At 38.4% G+C, this 17798-nt stretch overlaps 1 protein-coding gene across 2 annotated transcripts in view; it reads left to right on the forward strand.

The window, feature by feature from the left end:
- The first annotated feature begins 4698 nt into the window (after positions 1 to 4698).
- Positions 4699 to 17798, forward strand: part of ANO3 (anoctamin 3) — a 208011-nt gene continuing 194911 nt past the window's right edge. For both annotated transcript variants that reach the window (XM_080405111.1, XM_080405112.1), the window contains exon 1: positions 4699 to 8279. In XM_080405111.1, the coding sequence (XP_080261237.1) occupies positions 8126 to 8279 (154 nt within the window). In that variant the 5' untranslated portion in view covers positions 4699 to 8125. The remainder of the gene's footprint in view (positions 8280 to 17798) is intronic.

A 17798-nucleotide genomic window follows, 5' to 3' on the forward strand; every position in this document is an offset into this window, starting at 1 on the left:
ACTGTCTCTAAGGGAAAATTAGTGCATTTTACAGTGTGATATCTTGGTTTCTAAAAGTAACTGATAATTGAAAGTTTGAGGACTTTGCTTAATTTCCTGCTCCCTAGGGAGTACTTACTGTGTTAGACTTCTACAGGTCAGATTTATCAACAGGTGATTTTTCTAGGGTTTTTTGAATGAATCTTGGGAGCTGTATACTTTGTGTCAAATACAGCATGTTGCATGCATAAAAATTTACGAGGAAGTATTTTTGTTTTAAATGAGACTATAGAAATAATGCTACTCCTGATGCTCTGCTTCTCTTGTGAGGCGGTCATTCACTGATTCAAAAGGAAATTGTTGTGTACCACCTCAAAAAAAAAAAAATGTTGGTGATGCTTCTATGTGGTTATGACAGTTACTTTTATAAAAGAAGAGGCTTCAGGAAAAAAATCACTTTATCCTGTTTCATTGCAGTTTCTTTTCATACTAGGCAAGCTTCTTGGTTTTTTGAGGTGCATGTATAGGTATTCTAAAGAGGCATTGCCCAGAGCTGTTAAAATGCCAGACTTGTAGAATGGTTGCAATTTCTGAAAACCCTGCTGTTTCTCCTTGGAGCTGTTGCCAGGTTTGCACATAGGAATAAATGTCAATCCGGATGGATTTGATCCTTCTATCTTGAAGTTTCTATGAAACACAAACAAGTAGAACTTTTCTGTATTTAATGGAGTCTCAGTTTTGCTGTCAGTGTGATGTGAAATGTGACAGATGAGTCCTGCTGAGCCTGCCCCACGTCGCTGTTTCTGTCTGTAAATAACTACATTGCTCTAGACTGATCAAACCCTTGAAGAGGTTGGGTTGGACTATATGTACGTTAGTCTGACGCTCGTATGGGTGAGGTTTGGTCTGTCACAAAAGGATCTTCGAACTCCAAAGCATTTCACTGTACACATTATCATCAGTGGTGTTTAAATTTCCAATTCTACATTTAAGATTTATCACTGGATTTAATAATTAAAATAATGCGTTTAGTTTAAACTTGGTTTTATTAGAATCTGTGTTGAAGAAGCTTGTTACTGCCAAAAACACACACATGGAAGTCTCAAAGGACTTAGTTTTAGTCAAGCATTGTAGAGATTTGAGAGAAGTAATGGCCTGGTAACTAAGGTGCATTTTTGTCCTGGACTTTGCCATTGATTTCCTCAGGGTTAATCTTTTTCTGGTTTAGTTTTCATTTCTAAGTAAGGGTGACTACAGTATGGAGAAAGCTGTAGTAACATTTCATCAAGTTCAAAAAATATCTTGTTAGCTGGTTAGGGAAAGACTGGAAGAGGAACAGTCTGCCTTACTAGGGCAAGATTTTTTGCCTTTGAAGACCTTTTGCCTTTAGGCTATAAGCAAAATGTAAAAAAAAAAAAAGAAAAAAAAAAAATAAAAAAATTAAGCGGTAGCACCACACCGCTTAAGTCACATCACCAGTGTGTCATGGGTTAGCAACTGTAAATGGCCTTTACACCTACCAAAGTGAAAGCCTTCCAGAGCGTTAGGGAAACAGCATCTTGCCTGTGTATTTGATACCACAGTAAATTCATCTATAAATAAAGGGAGAGCTGATGATTATGAGCTGGTTCTTGTGTTCCTGGCTTTGGGAAATGTTTTTTTAGGTAGCCCTAAAAAATACTTACCAGTCAAATATTGCGGGTGTAAAAGAGGTTGCTTTGTGCATATGTTTAGCTTTCTCATGTCAGTAGCTCTTCAGTGGTGCCCCCTTGCCCTTCTGAAAAAAAATTAAAAGTAATTAATGGAAGGTATTTCTTCTGAAAAAATTTACAATATGGAATGTTTACTTATTAGTAATTCTGTAATGTCAGGTACCTGTAGTTAAATCCCATTGTTTTAACAAACTGTTAATCCAGTTTGCTGGATGGATCCAGCACAATAAAATAAAATAAAAAAAAAAAAAAAAAAAACCAACAAAAAAAACCAAAAAACACCACAAAATAGAACTTGAAAAGTATAGATGTTTCCTGAGGGACAAAATAAATGACAGTAATATGCTTTTTAGCCAAAATGTTTTAAAGACTGGGGAATATAAACTATATTTCTTTGCATTACAATAACAGAGCATGTTCTCGTTTAATTTTGTGTGTGTATACGTATGTTGGTAAGATATCTATACAGAAAAGTTAGATTGGTCAAAATTATCATTAAATAACTTTATTCATACAACTAGGGAGCCTTAAGATTAAGCAGCCTGGAGATTTTTGGACTACGGCTCATTAAATTTGCCTCCATTAATTGGACTTCCAAATTATTTTTGTTTCTTTTGGTAAAAGTTTGGCAGTGTGCTGTCTAGTTAATTGTGGTGTTCCTCTTTCCCTGGAGAGAATGATCATCACTGTGTCCTTTTTCAGGACATGATTTTATTGAATCCTGCCACTAATGTTTAAAGTGAACAATTTGCAGTAATCTCTGAAGGGAATTTAAAATTGTTATGGGACAGTTAATTCAAAATTAAAAATTGTTTTCTCCCAACAACACTAAATAAGAAAATGAAAGGTATAAAGTATGATTTTCAAAGAGATTTCCCAGCAATATTGAATAATCAATCTTGAAAACAAAAGTGTGTTAATTCATCAGCAGAATGTATCCAAAATTGCCTCACATTCCTACCAGATCAAAAATGATAGAGATGGTATAATAGAATAATCAAATTGCAGTTGTGCCTGTGTGGATTTAGCAGACAGTCTGAGGAATTCCTGGGCTGCTTGCAGAAGACAGACGGTGTTTTCTTCCCCACGTCTTTGTATAATAGGGGTAACTGCTTCTGCTGAAATGGATAACTCTTCAATTAATATGAAAAACACTACCAAAAGGCTTACTAAAGTATAAACATCTTCTGCTATTTAAAAACTATCTTGGTTTATTACAGCATAATGTCTTTATGGTCTCTATTTTTCTATTAGGTAAGACAGGAACTGTTTATTTCTTGTACATAAATCAAATTTCTCCGTGTGCATTGAAACTGTGTTTAGTGTAGATCTTTACTACTTGCCGAATAACACCACTGTTTTAGAAATGACATTCAGATAAGCCTTTGGTTTTATTTTAGAGACCCAGTGTTTTGCTGTTGAGCAAGGAAATCCTACCTTTTTACACAGTAAGAAAGTATTTAAATAGCCTTTCTAAGCTGATATATGTCAATTAGACTTGGCAAGCAAAGTAAATCAATCCAATGGATAGGTTTATCTTTGTGAAAAAAAGAAAATATCCTTTGACCTGTGCTTTTCTGAAGCAGTCGTTGTTTTACTGAATAGCAAAGGACAAACACTCTCATTCCTATTGGAGCCCTACTGGGTGTGCAGGAAAATCCTGACTCGGATAGCCACCTGGTAAGAGCTGGCTTAGTGTTAACTGCTAAGAAAAAACAGCCCTGGACAAACTCTTGGGGAACCTGTTCATTCAAAGCTAACAGACTTTGTAAAGTCCACTTAAGTTCACCCTGGGTCACACAGTTTGGTTAGTAAGTATGTAGACCAACTGTTTCAGAGTCTCCCTTAGCTATTTTCATTCAGCTTTCTGCCCCTCTTGAAGCTCTTAGCAAGAGTTCTGGGAAGGAGACAGCTAGGCAGAAATGTTTTGGTCAGCTTTTTTTTTTTCTTTTGCAGACTAAAAGATCCAGAAATTCAATGTGACCCTTGGGGTGGTGGGTCATTATTGTCTATGTGACTGGAAGTGTTGATGGGGGATGGTAGATACCTAAACTAGGAACAGCCTCTTGATGCTTTTCATACGTCATCTATTTAGATATTTTCCCTTGGGAGTAGAACAGAAGATTTGTATCTCTTTTTCACAACTCCAGGTTGTGTCAGCAATCACATCGCCATGAGACACTGATGAGACTTATCAATAAATGCATGTCTTAATACTTCCCTCACACACCGTGTCTCTTCCTTCCTGAAAACATGCAACTGGATCCAATTCCTGCCTCTGCTCTTTTGTTTGTCAACTCAAGTTTGCCCTCGTTTCCTAAGGCCTTGCAAATTGCTGTTTGAGTAGACTTTTTTTTTTTTTTTTTTTTTTTTTTTTTGGTGCTGAAAAAGTCTGTAATGATTATCAGTGGTATGAGAGGTGAGAGATCCCATTTTTACATGTACTTCCTCCCTGGTGCTGAATGTGCAATTAAATGATGAAACTGCACTTCTAAGCAGATGCCACCAACAAAATATATAGGCTGTTCCCTGTATTTTTAATTGCTGGAGGATTCCCACCTTATGACATAAGCAAATATTAATTAGATCACAGCAAAAGAGAATCCCTTTAATTCAGTGTTATTTTCAGCCCTGCTTTCTGGCGGTGCTGTCCCTTGCTCCTTTGTTTTTGACTTTTGTTTAACCTGTAGTGCAGATGGTTACAATGAGAGGTTTGACCACACCTGTTCCTCAACAAGGCTGTAATATTTTAGAGCATCACTGGGAATAGACACAACTCGGTCCAAGCAGAGAAGGTCATTAAGCTTGGATTTTCATTTATGTGAATCCCTGAACACCAGGGGTGCTGGACAAAGGGAAAAGGATGTTAACACTTTTTACTCACAGTATAAACACTTCCTTCTCTTGTATTAAACCAAACAACACACAAAAGTTCCCCAAAATGCTGAAAATAAGATTCTACTTTCTTATATGAGTTGGAGAATTCAGTTTGGCATCAAGCTTTTTTTTCTTTGCTTTTGGAGTAAAAAGTATTTAGAACAATACCCTCTGAAACAAATTTAACTTTAGTTTGGCACCACGGAAGCTGAATGGCTTAGAATCCTTAAATTTCTCATCTCCCTGATAAAAATCAGTGTATAAATACTACTTTCAGTTACATCTTACAATGTGCAAATATTGACATTTTGGGGACACAGCTATAGTTTCAAACATGGCCAGATATTTAGAAGCATAAGACAATTGAAAAACATGAAAAATGTGCTTAAGTGTGTAAGGACCAGACTTATTCAGAGTAATTATTGTTTACAGAGCAGCTTTGTAATAGTCAAATAGTTGAGGAAGTTTGGAGGACTAACAGGTTCTGGCTTGGTTTGGGTAGCGATCTATACGTGTGTGTTTAGGTATATAAATAAAGTTCTGAAAATGACTGACATTCCCACGATACTTAGAAAAACATTGTTCAGATATCTTGCCAAAAATGAGTCTTTGACAGAGCAGGGAGGAAGAAATAGACTGATTTAAAACTGCTTTACAAATAACAAGGTATTAATCCCACAGAACAGGTCAGGTTCCCAGTTATCACATCTGTTTGTGAAAAGGGCACAAAGAAAAACAGAGGTGCCAAGTGAAACAGTGTCAGCAACAGCTGGGCTGGCTTAGAGCTGCAAGAGGAAAGCAGAGGCAGTGTCAGGTCCTGCACCATGGCTTTGCTTTTGCATGAGGGAGAGGTCTATAGGCATCTACAAACCTTTCAGGTCTTCCCCTGACCGCTAACAAGAAGCACGGGTTATCATATATCACGACTAGGAAATTGTTTTCCATCAGAATTTGAAATGAAAACTGAGTAAGAAGTGCTAGAATTCTTTACAATATGTTGTCGTCCTCTCTATCTTAAAGGATAAGCCTTACCATTCAGTGGAGTTCGTTGGGACTTTCAGGGGCTTTGGATACATACGCAAAGTGTTCATAGAACAATGCTTTGAGGATTGTCTGCATTGCTAGGGAACAGGACCCTCTCTTTTGCCATATATGTAAATGCATAAAATATAAGAGGAAAAAAACTTCCTTGTACAAATGCAGAAATAGTCACAGACTGCTAAAGGCTTAGTATGTCCTTGACTTATTTACATATTCAGGGTTATGTTCATTTTTAAAATTAAATGACATGGAGATTAATGTCTTTGGAGAAACTGAAAACTTTGAGATGAAGATTTTTACAGGAGGTCAAATTGTGCACATATCCAGGAAAAGTTACAAGGACCCAGATAATAGTAGTGTAAAGTTCGTAGGGAGCTGAACGTTGGAGGAATGTTTATCCCTCTGGGAATTTGTGACTTTCTTTAGAGGATTAAGCTTCTACTTTCCTTAGAAATGTCCATATACTGAACTTCAGTAATAAGTCCATGTAAAACATCTTTTGCATATTTATAAACAGGGAAGTGTGATTTAAGCTATAGATTTTTGGGGATATATTGATGGGACTGTTACCTCCTGGAGAATTTCCAGCAAACTTAGCAGCCAGCATTTTCATTTGGGCGGAATGTCTTTGAGAATACAAAACCAGATTACACCAGCTAACATCAGTGCATAAGCAGAATTTAGGGATTTAAGAGTAAGTGATATAGAGGACTAATAAAAAAAAAAAGGATACAATGCAAGACTGTTTTGCTGATATTCCCTTTCCCTTTCTTGGGGTGTGCCCTGCTGGATCTGCCTTCCAAACAACATAATACTTTTTTCCTCCCTGTTTCTAAATTTTTATGTAGTGTGTCGCTTTCACCAAGCTCTTTTTCCTCATCCTTGATATGCATCAATTGAAGTGAAATGAAAAACAGACAACTCTGACGTATTATTTCTGGCCTCCTTGGAAAGTTTCCCCTGTGATTGACTTTTCAGTCCTATTTCCATGTTGTTCTACCTAGTAGCATCAGCCTCATCACCTCACTTGGGTTCCTTGCTGTGATTGTAACCCATCTAGAAATTACAACTAACAAATTCCCTGAACTTAGAGAGAGGTCCCACTGGTATGTTTATTTTTTTAATTTTTATTTTTCATATATTTTTTTTAAAGATGGGCCCTGGTCGAGGATATGTTTCTTGTGCAAGCGCATGGGATTTCCACCTGCTCCCTACTTGCACAGAAGTTATGGAGGGTACATAACACCAGCAGCTCCACTCAAACCTGACCCAGGTTAGCAGTAACAGCCCTGAGACTTCACTTTAATCAAGCTGAGTTCAGCGATTTTGCATGTGCCCTGTCATGGGACCAGGGACCCTTTCGTGAAAGCTGCATGGCTGCATAGATTTTTCTTGCAGTATTTAATCCTCTTTCCCACTGCGCAAAGAGAAGCAGAGGTGGTGTGACACACAGCTAACAGATCACCATACCACCTTTTCACTAGCTAAGGCTTGCAAATTTTCCTATTAAAAACTGTGGTGTGGTATGTTTTCATAAAAGGCAATTCCCGCTTTATCAGCCGTGCTGTTCTTAAGGGAAATGGGGAGTTGGCAGTGCCCTTGGGAGCCTCCCAGCCCGGGGTGCCCGGGGAGCATCATCACCGGCTGCTCCACGCCGGGCTCTGCCGTTCTCCCCCCTCGCCAGTGGGTGACTCTCTCGGCTCTGCTTATCGGCTGCCTGCTGGGTCTTGAGCTCGTCTGGAGTTCTGCTGAGGCTTGCTTGCATCTGAGGAAAGGAAAACAGGAGGGGGGAAGAAAAAAAAAAAAAAGCAAGCTGTAAAAGATTCAGCCACTTAATCTTACTAGTACTGCTTTCCTCAGAAAGAAACTTTTTAAACTCGAGGTTCTAAAATCCTAAACGGAGAAACTGAGAACAGTTTCTTCCTTGTTTTCAAGAAGTAAATTAGTTTCTGGTCATTAATCTCGCTGCACCCAGCCCGCACAAAGACTGGAGTGTTCCACAAGGAAACAGAGCTGTGGCACAAGGCACTTCCATGGGCCGGCTGCCAGCGGGATGCACTTGTTGCCATTGGCATTGCTCAGCCCCTCCCAGCTGGACCAGTGGGAAACAACGGGAATTAGATTCTTAAAACAAAGTTAGTAAGTCCACAACTTAGCTGACACACAGATGTCTGCGTTTACCCTGGCTATTTTTGTAGCAGCTACACAGAAACGCTGTAATATTGTTGTCACAAGAGCAGAAGAACTTTTTAAAGTAGTAGTTTTCGACCTTAGAGAAGCGCTGCAATAAGCAGCAAAAGCTGCAGAGCTGGAAGAACAGCTGCTTGGAAATAGAGTTGCTCAGTTATTGACTTAAAAACATCTTGCACTATTATAGTTGGGGGAATTTTCTCTTTTTTGGGTGATAGGAAGTTATTTTTCCCCCAGACTGCAAGTTTAAGGAAACTGAGCTTCAAGTGGCTTCTTCTTTTGTTCAGCTTTGTTTTTATTTTGAGTTACACTGAGACTATCTTACAATGTCAGCTGTGATAATTGAACTGGATAAGCTTTCCTCAGATGAGATTGAGAGCAAAAAGGATTCCAAGTCAGAATTTAAGGAAGGCAGATTTAGTGAATCATGTGCCGAATATCATGGTTTGCAACTTCACTGCTCGCGTTCTGCACCAGCTGGTAAGCATGCATTTATATCAACTATTTCCTCAAATCTGTGTCTATTTACTGATGTAACATGTTGCAAGTAAACTGTAAGACCAACAAGGAAAACACAGGATTCATTGGTGTCGCATGCATGCAATATATGAAGTAATTTTTACTTTAGATAAAGGATAAAACACATCTGTTTTTTAAAAAATAAATATAGTGTCTCTTGAACACTTTAGCACATAGGGTACTGTTGGAGGAAGAGCCCAGGAGATTATTGCCTTGGCATTACCTGGATGATGAGCTTTCCATAGGAGGTTATATAGGTTTTGTGTAAGTTAGAGAAGCCCCAGCAGCCGCTCTGATATTAGACTGCAAGGTGTATACATAAGTTGTGCTCTCTAGTGTTTAATACTGTTGCTCTTTTTCTCTGGGGTTTGTTGTTTTGGGGTTTTTTAATCACATCGGGGCTTGTAAAGAGGGAATTGCGTATGCTGTAAGATTGATATTTTTTGTTTTTTCTTATGACCAGTGTGGCTCATTTATTGTTTTTATTTTGTGGCAGGTGTTGCATATAGCTACAGTAGGTCCCAAAAAATGTCGATTAAAAAGCATCATGAAAATTAAATTTCTCTGAAAATTCGTGGTCTTGGAAAATACAGAATGTAGCTGCCCTGGATTGTCTAATATAACCGAGGGGGTATATCTGCAGTTAATGAATGGAATCTCAGTTACACACTTAAAGCCTTCTAAGTTATTGGATGGTCATTCATCTAGGAAACACTTTTTAAGAATGGCTACTCTGATTCCTTGTGGGCGACACACGTATTTTGAGTTGTACAACTCCCAAGGGATATTTTGACTTAGATTGTGTTTTCTTTTGCTTGTGACCCCTGGAACCAAGCACAGACAAGACAAATGGAGGCTGAGTGTGAGTGACACGTTCTCCTGTGACAGGGCAACTAGCTTTCAGGGGAAGGCTGCAGCTTTTGCCTGGTTTAAGTAGGTGAATATTTAAATAAAAATGTATTATTTCTTTAACTCTGTAACAAAGACTTGGAACATTTTTTGCTTATAAAATCAGTTCTTACACATTTGAATGGTCACATGGTTGGGTTGTCATATCCTTTTGCAAGGAAAACCGGTAACTTGTTCTTTCCCTAATAGAAATTTTCTCACTCTACTTCTTACAAAGCCTCTACTAACTTTTGTAAAATAGAATTTTCTCAGTAGATATACTTCTGAAAGTTTCTCTCGTATGTTAGCAGGTTTCTGTAAGGTCAGGTAACAGGTGTTATTACTCTTGGATCCAAAAACACGACTTGAAAATTACCTCTCCTACCCTGAAGAAGTGTTGTTAAGAGTTTATGCCTGTGCTAAGTGGTATGCTTTGCTACGTTTCCCACATATCAGAGTGACCTGTTCTGGCCTACGTGGTCAATCAAGAGTAAAATGAACTTTCAGCATGAGCAGCATATTGTTTGTGGAACTATACCAGTCAGAGTTCTGCAGGAGAAAGATTAAAAAAATATATGTAATCAAGTGTCCTTGTTGGGATTCGTCCATTTGGAAAAATAATTACTTTCTTGTTGGAAGAATTAAGTCTTGCAAGCATTTTTTGCAAAAGCAGGAACAGTGCTAGCGAGTGTCTTTGACAAATGTTTTGTCAGAGTTTGAAGATTTTCTTGGTTTGTGTCTTTGCATCACAGGAAGAATCAAAGAAATGCTGATACATTGTTATAGTATTTTTTTAAGGTTTACGAATGATGACTTCAAGAAATGCAATCTCATCTTTTGCCTTCTAAAATATGCCTTGATGTATTTATTTCACCAGTGTTTAAAGTAAGCAAGCCCTTTGTAGTTTCCAGTGTTGGCTGAAGCCTGAATGGCACAGTGTAAACAAGCCCTGTTTGCTCCCACATGCCGCTGCCTTCTAGGAACCTCTGCTTGCTCAGCCATGGCTGCTGATAAAAAATAAACAGCCCTTGCTTATACTACAGTGACGCACCCAACTCTTCACAAGCAGATGATTTCCCAACAGTGCTGCTTCACAGGCAAGATGAATACCAACTAGAGGTAGTATAAGGTACGTAAGTTAAGAAAACATAAGTACTTGGTGTGAACCTGCAAAAATGCAGCAACAGAGAACATGTCCCTTTCCCATCCGCTCTCCATGCACTCCATGTTTTAAGAGGTGTATTGCTTAAAATCTGTTATGCTATACTTGTACTATGATTTTTTATGTACAGATATATATATATAGCAGAGAATTCAATAGAGAGAGATTATCACTTAAGGAAAACTTTTCGTCTTGTAGTGCTGATGTGTTAATTTTAAACATAACACCTAACAGTACAGATACTGAAAAGTGAATAATCTGACAAAGTGTTGTCTTGAAATAGTCTGATGTTCTCAAATGGAAAATGGAAACGTTGCTGGGACAGAAAAATATTTACTGTATTTTTATTTTGTTCTGCTTTAACCAAAATCCACTGTAATAGGATGTAAATTTCCTTTTCTATACATCTCCTGTTAGGTGAGAAAATTTTTTTTTTAAATAAATTTAACCTTCTGTATGTCACTCCATTTTCAATTCTGATGCAAGTACCGTCCTGAGGCATATTTGGCATCTGTAGATATGGCAGAATATATTGCACAGTAATAATATAGAATAACAGCATTGTTAAATTAGCCTTCCATGTACAGAATGCAGACTTTTTCCATGTAGTGCATTATCGAAATCCTTGAGGGTTTATCACTTGCTGTGTAATATTGAGACATTTTCTCAAACAATGAAATCCTGAAAAGCGTGACCAAGCTCATGTGACGAATGGTCCGTGAGCAGACCGATGGCCAGTGCTGCTTTCCACAGCACTAAGATTACCTGGATACCTGTGCTCCTGGTGGAAGTTTGAACGGAGCAGTGAAGTTTGTAGACACAGCAGCTAATGTGGGGCTGGTGGGTTTTTAGAGACGCCGAGCAATCTTTAAGAAAATGAAGTCCATTTTGATTCATATGCTACTTATGCTGCAAAGAATTTTTTATGTTTAATAAGATGTAATGTGAATGCTGGTGTCACAGCTGCAGCAATTTGTCTTCACCGTCGGGCAACAGGCTATTTGCAGTATAGAAATATAGGACCAGATCTCAGTTTCATTTGCCACGGTAGAATTTCCCCCCAGGCCTGGTGTATTTGCCTTTCAGACTTCTCCCAGGAAACAAAGCTAATCTGAATATGGCAGCTGTAAATATTTGTACAGATTTAAACCTTATTATCCCTGATACGTGCTGTTCTGCTTCATCTCTTCTCGGTCTGGAAATGACTGAAAACATTCAACCTACAAATAAGTCTTGATCTCCTTATCTATGGTTTGTCTTAGAGTTGTAAAACAAACTCAGAAACATTTCTTCACAAATTCTCTACTACGTTCCTAGAGATGGTTTTATCCTAGTAACTCTTGATAAAGAATAAACAAACCTCTTACAAATATATATTAATAAAACCACCAATGTGAGCCATAAGCAAGGTCTTAACACAAGTGGTGGCGGTGGGCTCAGAGTACAACACTCACTCTCCTGAAAGGGGACATGCACTAAATCACATGGATTTGGCTTTCTGACTGCTGGTTGAACGATACAAGGCTAGAGAGGCAATTTTATTCCTGCCTTTTTTTGTGGTTCTTTTACTGATGAGTTTTTGGGGGAAGGGATGTGAAAGTTATTTTCCAGAGAATAGTTGCTATGTTTCAGAAGTTATTTTTACTGCTGGTCTATTTATGTAGTAGGAATCACCCATAGGCTGTATGAGTGTAGAAAAGGAAAAAACCTGCATTATTAAACTTGTAGCAGTTAACAAGGGATAAGAAAATTAAGGACATAAGCCTACAAAATGCTTTGATCTACACTCTACTAACAAGACATCTAGGCTAACAGGGTGCTCAGGGAAAGGAAAATGGGAACTATTGGGTAAAGATGGTGTAACTGAGTAAACAGTTTCAGGTGTTCACTGTTCTGTGTCCAAGACAATCAATGTAGTAAGTGCACATATATAGATGTGACAACTGTATTTTTCTATTTTAGCAGAGTCTGAGGGGCAGAAGAGCCTTTGGGAGTCAGAAGAGCAGTGGAGGTGGTTTGAGTTGCACCAAAATGTAAGGAAGTCCCTTTGTATATGTCAGGACATGCAGGGATTAAGAAGAAAGGATGAGCAGAACTTGTCCTCATTTGCCACCAGGACAAATATGAAAAGGACAAGAATGCAGCAAGTTTCCCTACAGCTATCTGCCCCTCTTTTCCTTCCCGAGATGGTTATGAGAGGCAGCAGCAGACTAAGCTCTGGGTGCTTGCTGTTATTCTCCTCAGCAACCTGTCTAGAAAACTTGCTACATCACCCCCGCTGAAAAACTTTTCACGGTGCACATATCACTGTTTGATGGGAGTGTCACTGTGCCAAGGAATAAAATTGTGTGCTTTGTGATGGCAGATGAAACTAGAATGCTCAGTGGTGAAGCATTGTCTTCAATAAAGACCATTTGCTTTATTGCAATGGAAATACTTTACAGGAAATTTATTGGTGGGGGAATTCAAAATAATCTACAGCTTTTACTTGAATTTGTCTTTTATTGTAAAGCCTTATACAAACATCCCTTAACTGATTATATTTCCATCTTCCCTGTAACATCAAAATACTTCTGATTACTGAAAATCTGCTAAAACAATGTTTACTTTTAAACTTTAGAAAGTAGACTAATGGCTGAATGAAAATTTCTCTCGATCTAACTTTGAGAAGTGCTTCAGTAATAGCTGCATCACAGTGTTCAGGGAACTGAATAAATAAGCTTTGTGCACATCACACCACCAGTTTGCCTTAGTCACGCTGGGATTGCACAGTAGGACCAGGAGGGCAGCAGATGGAATGCCCAGGAATTTACTTCCAGCAGCTTCTGCCCAGCTGAAGCCCTGTCTCCAGGGGAGCCCTGCAAGAGGCCGCAGCACAGTGCAGAATTGGGACTTGAAACACCTACACCAAAGCAGGTTTTGAAAGCACATGTTTACTTAGAGCGAACAAACCGAACAAGGTAATGTTTGCACAAAGATCAGGTGCTGGTTTTCTGCTTTCCTCTTCCAATTTCTCTTGTAAAACAAAAGGTCATGAAATGTGCTTTTCGGTCATTTCAAGAACCTATTGGGACTCTCCAGTCAATAAGATCAATATTCAGAAATAATCCTTCTACTTGTTCTGCCATGTCAAGCCAACATTTAGTTGCAAGTCAGAAAGAAACATAACAAATTCAGCTGTAGAACAGAAATAGAAGTTATTAGTGGTCTCCTAACCTCAATGCCGCAGGAAGTATTTCATTATTTCTGGTGGATAACATTACCTTTAATTCTAACTTTACCTTGGAGGCAGACTGTGCTGTGTCCAAATCACTGTCAGTGAAATGCTGCCACTTTTGAAAATGAAGTGGGCATCTTCTATGGAGGTTTCAGGTGGAAAAAAAAATGGGGGAGAAAGCATATTTGTTCATATGGGGATGGAGGCTGGGACTCCAATTTATCTAGTATGTCTTCTGTTGGCTGAGACTTCAGTACTGCCCAGAGTCAGTCTTTTTGCCGTTCAGCCTAAAGTTGTACTATAAGCTACAACTGGAAGGTCTTCTCTGTTTGGCCCTACCATCTCCACCAAAATTTCATTAATACGCAAAATAAGCCTGTAGCTAATGAATAATGCAAAGATCGTGGAGAGGCATTCACATCCTCCCCGGGGGGTCATGACTTTATACCCTCACGTGGCTACAATAAATGGAAACTAAGCTGGATATAGAAATTTAATTTTTCCCAGAGGCATCATTTCTCTTCTGTGCTCTTCCTTCCTTTAATGAGCTATTTACTTGCAATTCGAGAGTGGGGTAGGTCAGCTAACTCCGAGTAAAGACACTCTAATGATTTATAATAGTGGATTTTATTTCCCAAATTCCCTCAGTAGCAATAGATGAAGTATGTCTACAGAAAGAATACGCTGCCCTTGCAGATATTACTAAACCTTTCCCTCATTTGAAAGGTGAAGTCAATACTTACAAAACAGATCAGTGCAGGCGTGGTAGCAAAGGTCAAAAAACAGCAACAAGAGTCAAGTCTGGACAGTCTTCCTATAGCACAGTGTATCTTATATCGGCAAAGCCTGAACACAGCAGTGAAACACCTGTATCTTAGTTGTTAGAGGTGGGTCTGTGTGCTTATATCATTTTCTTCTTGAATAATGAGCATAAAATTACAAGCAAATCTCCAGTATAACATAGGATGAGAGATGACTCGGTGTGGATGGGAGGTGGCTGAGGTGGTTCAGGTTTCTTGAAAATTTAATCCTGGTAATATGTCTTTACATGCTATTATCATGTTTTTTAAAAAAAAGTCGTCTGGAGGTCGTGAGTGTTTTGAGCAGACTGGTGTAGGGCGTGTACAGGTGACTTTTGAAAGTAAAGTTACCTCTAGTGGTGATACAGGATACAATTTTATTCCTTTTTGCACGCAGGTTTTACTATAAGATCTGATGGTTGTGTCTAAACAGTACGTAATGAGGAAACAAACAATGCCGTTTAGCACATGGTCTATAAAATTCTGGTTATAATTGCTTTCTTTTTTTGTGTGTGTTAATGGAACGGTCTGTATTTGGGTTTCTGTTACACTGTTGTAAATGTACAGAAACACTAGCACGTTTTCTCGACCTTTGTGATATTTTTATCAGCATCGCAATATGACCTAAGTGAATCTGATTTAACAACAAAGCAAAACTTTCTGAAAATGCAAGTTTAGTAATAATTAGAAGGCACATCATGGGAGAGAGAGAATTACAGAGTTATCTGCAGGCAGCGGAATGTTATAAATAGAAATAGTTTTGAGTGGTGCTGGAAGAGACAAGCGTGTTTTTTCCAAAAGCAGACGGTGAGAAAGAATTTGGCTGCCTACTTGTCTCAATCCTAAAATGTGCTAGTTTGCCGGTAAAATAATAAATTGAGATAGTATCTCTAGGAATTAGATACTTATATATGCAAAAGCATTAACAATTATTTAGATCTTTATCATACTTGTGTTCCCGCCTTTGAGGGGGCATGGTGAAGTCTCTTAGGTCCAAATACATCAGCCTCCTGAGAAGGTACGATTATGCCAAACCTCTCTAGCTGTATCCAATTTGTAAAGAGAATTAGCCTCAGGTTTCTGTTTTAGTGCTTCGATTGAACATTCAAGATGACTATTTCTAAAACACATACGTTCTTTTCTGTGTCAAAATAAAGTAGATACCACTTCAACACAGCATACTAAATTACTTTGTGTATCGTAAACCTTAAGCAAGTAATAGCCTTCCTTATTTTGCTGCTGTGCTTCTGTTTCGCCCTGTAATGCGGTGCACTTTATGAAAATTCATATTGTAGTGGGCTACTGACATTATTTATTTCAGAATGCTGCTAACAAGAAAGGTAGTAAAATACATTCAGCTAATTTGCTTTGAAGGAACAGTGATGTATGTTGAAGATGAACTGTATCGGTCTTACCCAAGTCCTAAAGTGCAAGCTAAATTCTGTGGTGCCTTTTTCTTGCCTATGTTGAAACAAAGCATTTCAATTTTTGAAAGGAAATTCTCTCTTATTTACGCTGATCTGCAAGGTTTTCTTCTAGTAGCTGCTTTAAATATTATTTTCCTTAACTACTTTGTTTTCTCTCATTCTGTTCCTTCTATGGTCAGGAACAACAGGTCAGTCAGACTTGCATGGCACCAAGACTGTGAACAAGACTTGAAAACTGATTTCTGCTTTCTCTGCCTAGGCATTGAGAAAGAACTAAATACCAGAGTTCCATGAAGTTACTAAAATGACTTGAGTCGGTCCACCCTGCAAGCTTTTTCTCATCTTATCTCGGCATGTCTTTGCCTTCTATATTCCGAATCCTTGATTTTGACACCCCAAAGCTGCTCCTAGATCTCCTTGAATTCAAAAATTTTCAATTTTGAAAGAAAAATTATAAAATATTCAAGGAAAATGCCCTTGTAAGGGTATTCATTTATTCAGTCTTTCCTTCACCCCAACATGCTGCTGAACCTAAACAAGGAAACTAATTAAGTGAACAGCCACCAAACTCTTGCGTTGCTGTGTCATTGGTGTGTGCCATGAGGCATACGAGGTTTGCACACTGTCCTCCAGGATCCTCACTGGGGCAAGCTCCATTAATGCAGCTTTAAAAAGACAAAAATTAACGAATAAAGGTTCTTGCCCTGTGGGCCTTGCCAAGCCAAAATGTGGTGTTTTGTTTTGGTTTTTTTTATTCAATGGCACTTTGACAGACTAAAGACTTGGATTATGGCCAGTCATTTGGAAAGGCAATTTCATATGTACATCCATCAGGAGTACAATTATTTTCATCGGCGGGTTTCCTAAAATTGCTGTCTTGAAAAATGCCTGGACTCTGGAAGTTGTCCCTGAGAAAACAAAGGACCATGGAACAAGCAGCTTAGTTTCGCTGGGACTCTTGAGTCGGCAGCTCGTTTTGGCTCAGTGGAACGCCTGGTATGAGGTGCTGATTGCCGCTGCTCACTTCTATTGACTGAACATCGTGTTATTTTAGAAATAAAACAGCCATAAAAATAGCAAGTGTATAAGTGTATTCTGGATAGTATTTTCTTTCTATCAAAAAAAAAAAAAAAAAAGACAGAAGATTGAGTCATTCAGGATTAAGGAACTCTGTGTCTCTGTATATTTATGTGCTCTTTTAATTTTTGTTTATAAAAACCCCAAGGAAAACATAATTCTTAAGAATTCAAGGATGATCAAAACTAAGTTGTCTGAAGTTGATTCCAAATGTTGACATCTTACTCTTCTTGAGAGTGACTTGGCCTTGCTCTCTGACTAATTTAAATAATGTAACAAATGTGGGGTGGGGGTTTATATAGTCTTCCTTCATTTCTGGAAGAAGATAGTTTTGCACACAATTTTTACACAGGGTATACTATTGGCTTGTTCACCTACTTCAGGAAGGAAATAGTGAGGACCATTCAAAGTACAAATAGGTACCCCGTTTATAGACATTTTGCCACCCTCAAAATTCACAAACTTTAATAAAGTGCATTTTTGGCATGTTCTACTCTTTCTTTTAATAGTATTTGTTATGGTAGAATTAAATGTGATAACTATTACTTTAATTTTTAGAAAATGTTGTTTCCTAGTGTTATAATTTTAATCTCCAAATGCTTTCTTTCTGATCTTCTTTGCTTTGCTGGGAAAAGCAAACACAGAGGACTTGGGAGCTCTGGGAGGGAACTGTTTTGCTTTTCTGTCCTTCCTAGAACTCGTAGGAAATCCCACACTGGCTCAGGTCAAAATCCGCCTTGTCTGGTATCCTGTTTCTGACGGCAATCAGTATCTGCTATTTCAGGAGGAAAGGAGACAGGAAAGCCTGTTGTTGGCCATTATTCCATTATCTCCTCAAGGATATCCTACCACTTGATCTGACTAAGCAGCACTGAAGTCCTGCAGGAGGTATGGCACTCAGCTTGAGAA

The sequence above is a fragment of the Falco punctatus genome (assembly GCF_963210335.1).
Source record: "Falco punctatus genome assembly, chromosome: 10".
Classification (NCBI taxonomy): Eukaryota; Metazoa; Chordata; class Aves; order Falconiformes; family Falconidae; genus Falco; species Falco punctatus.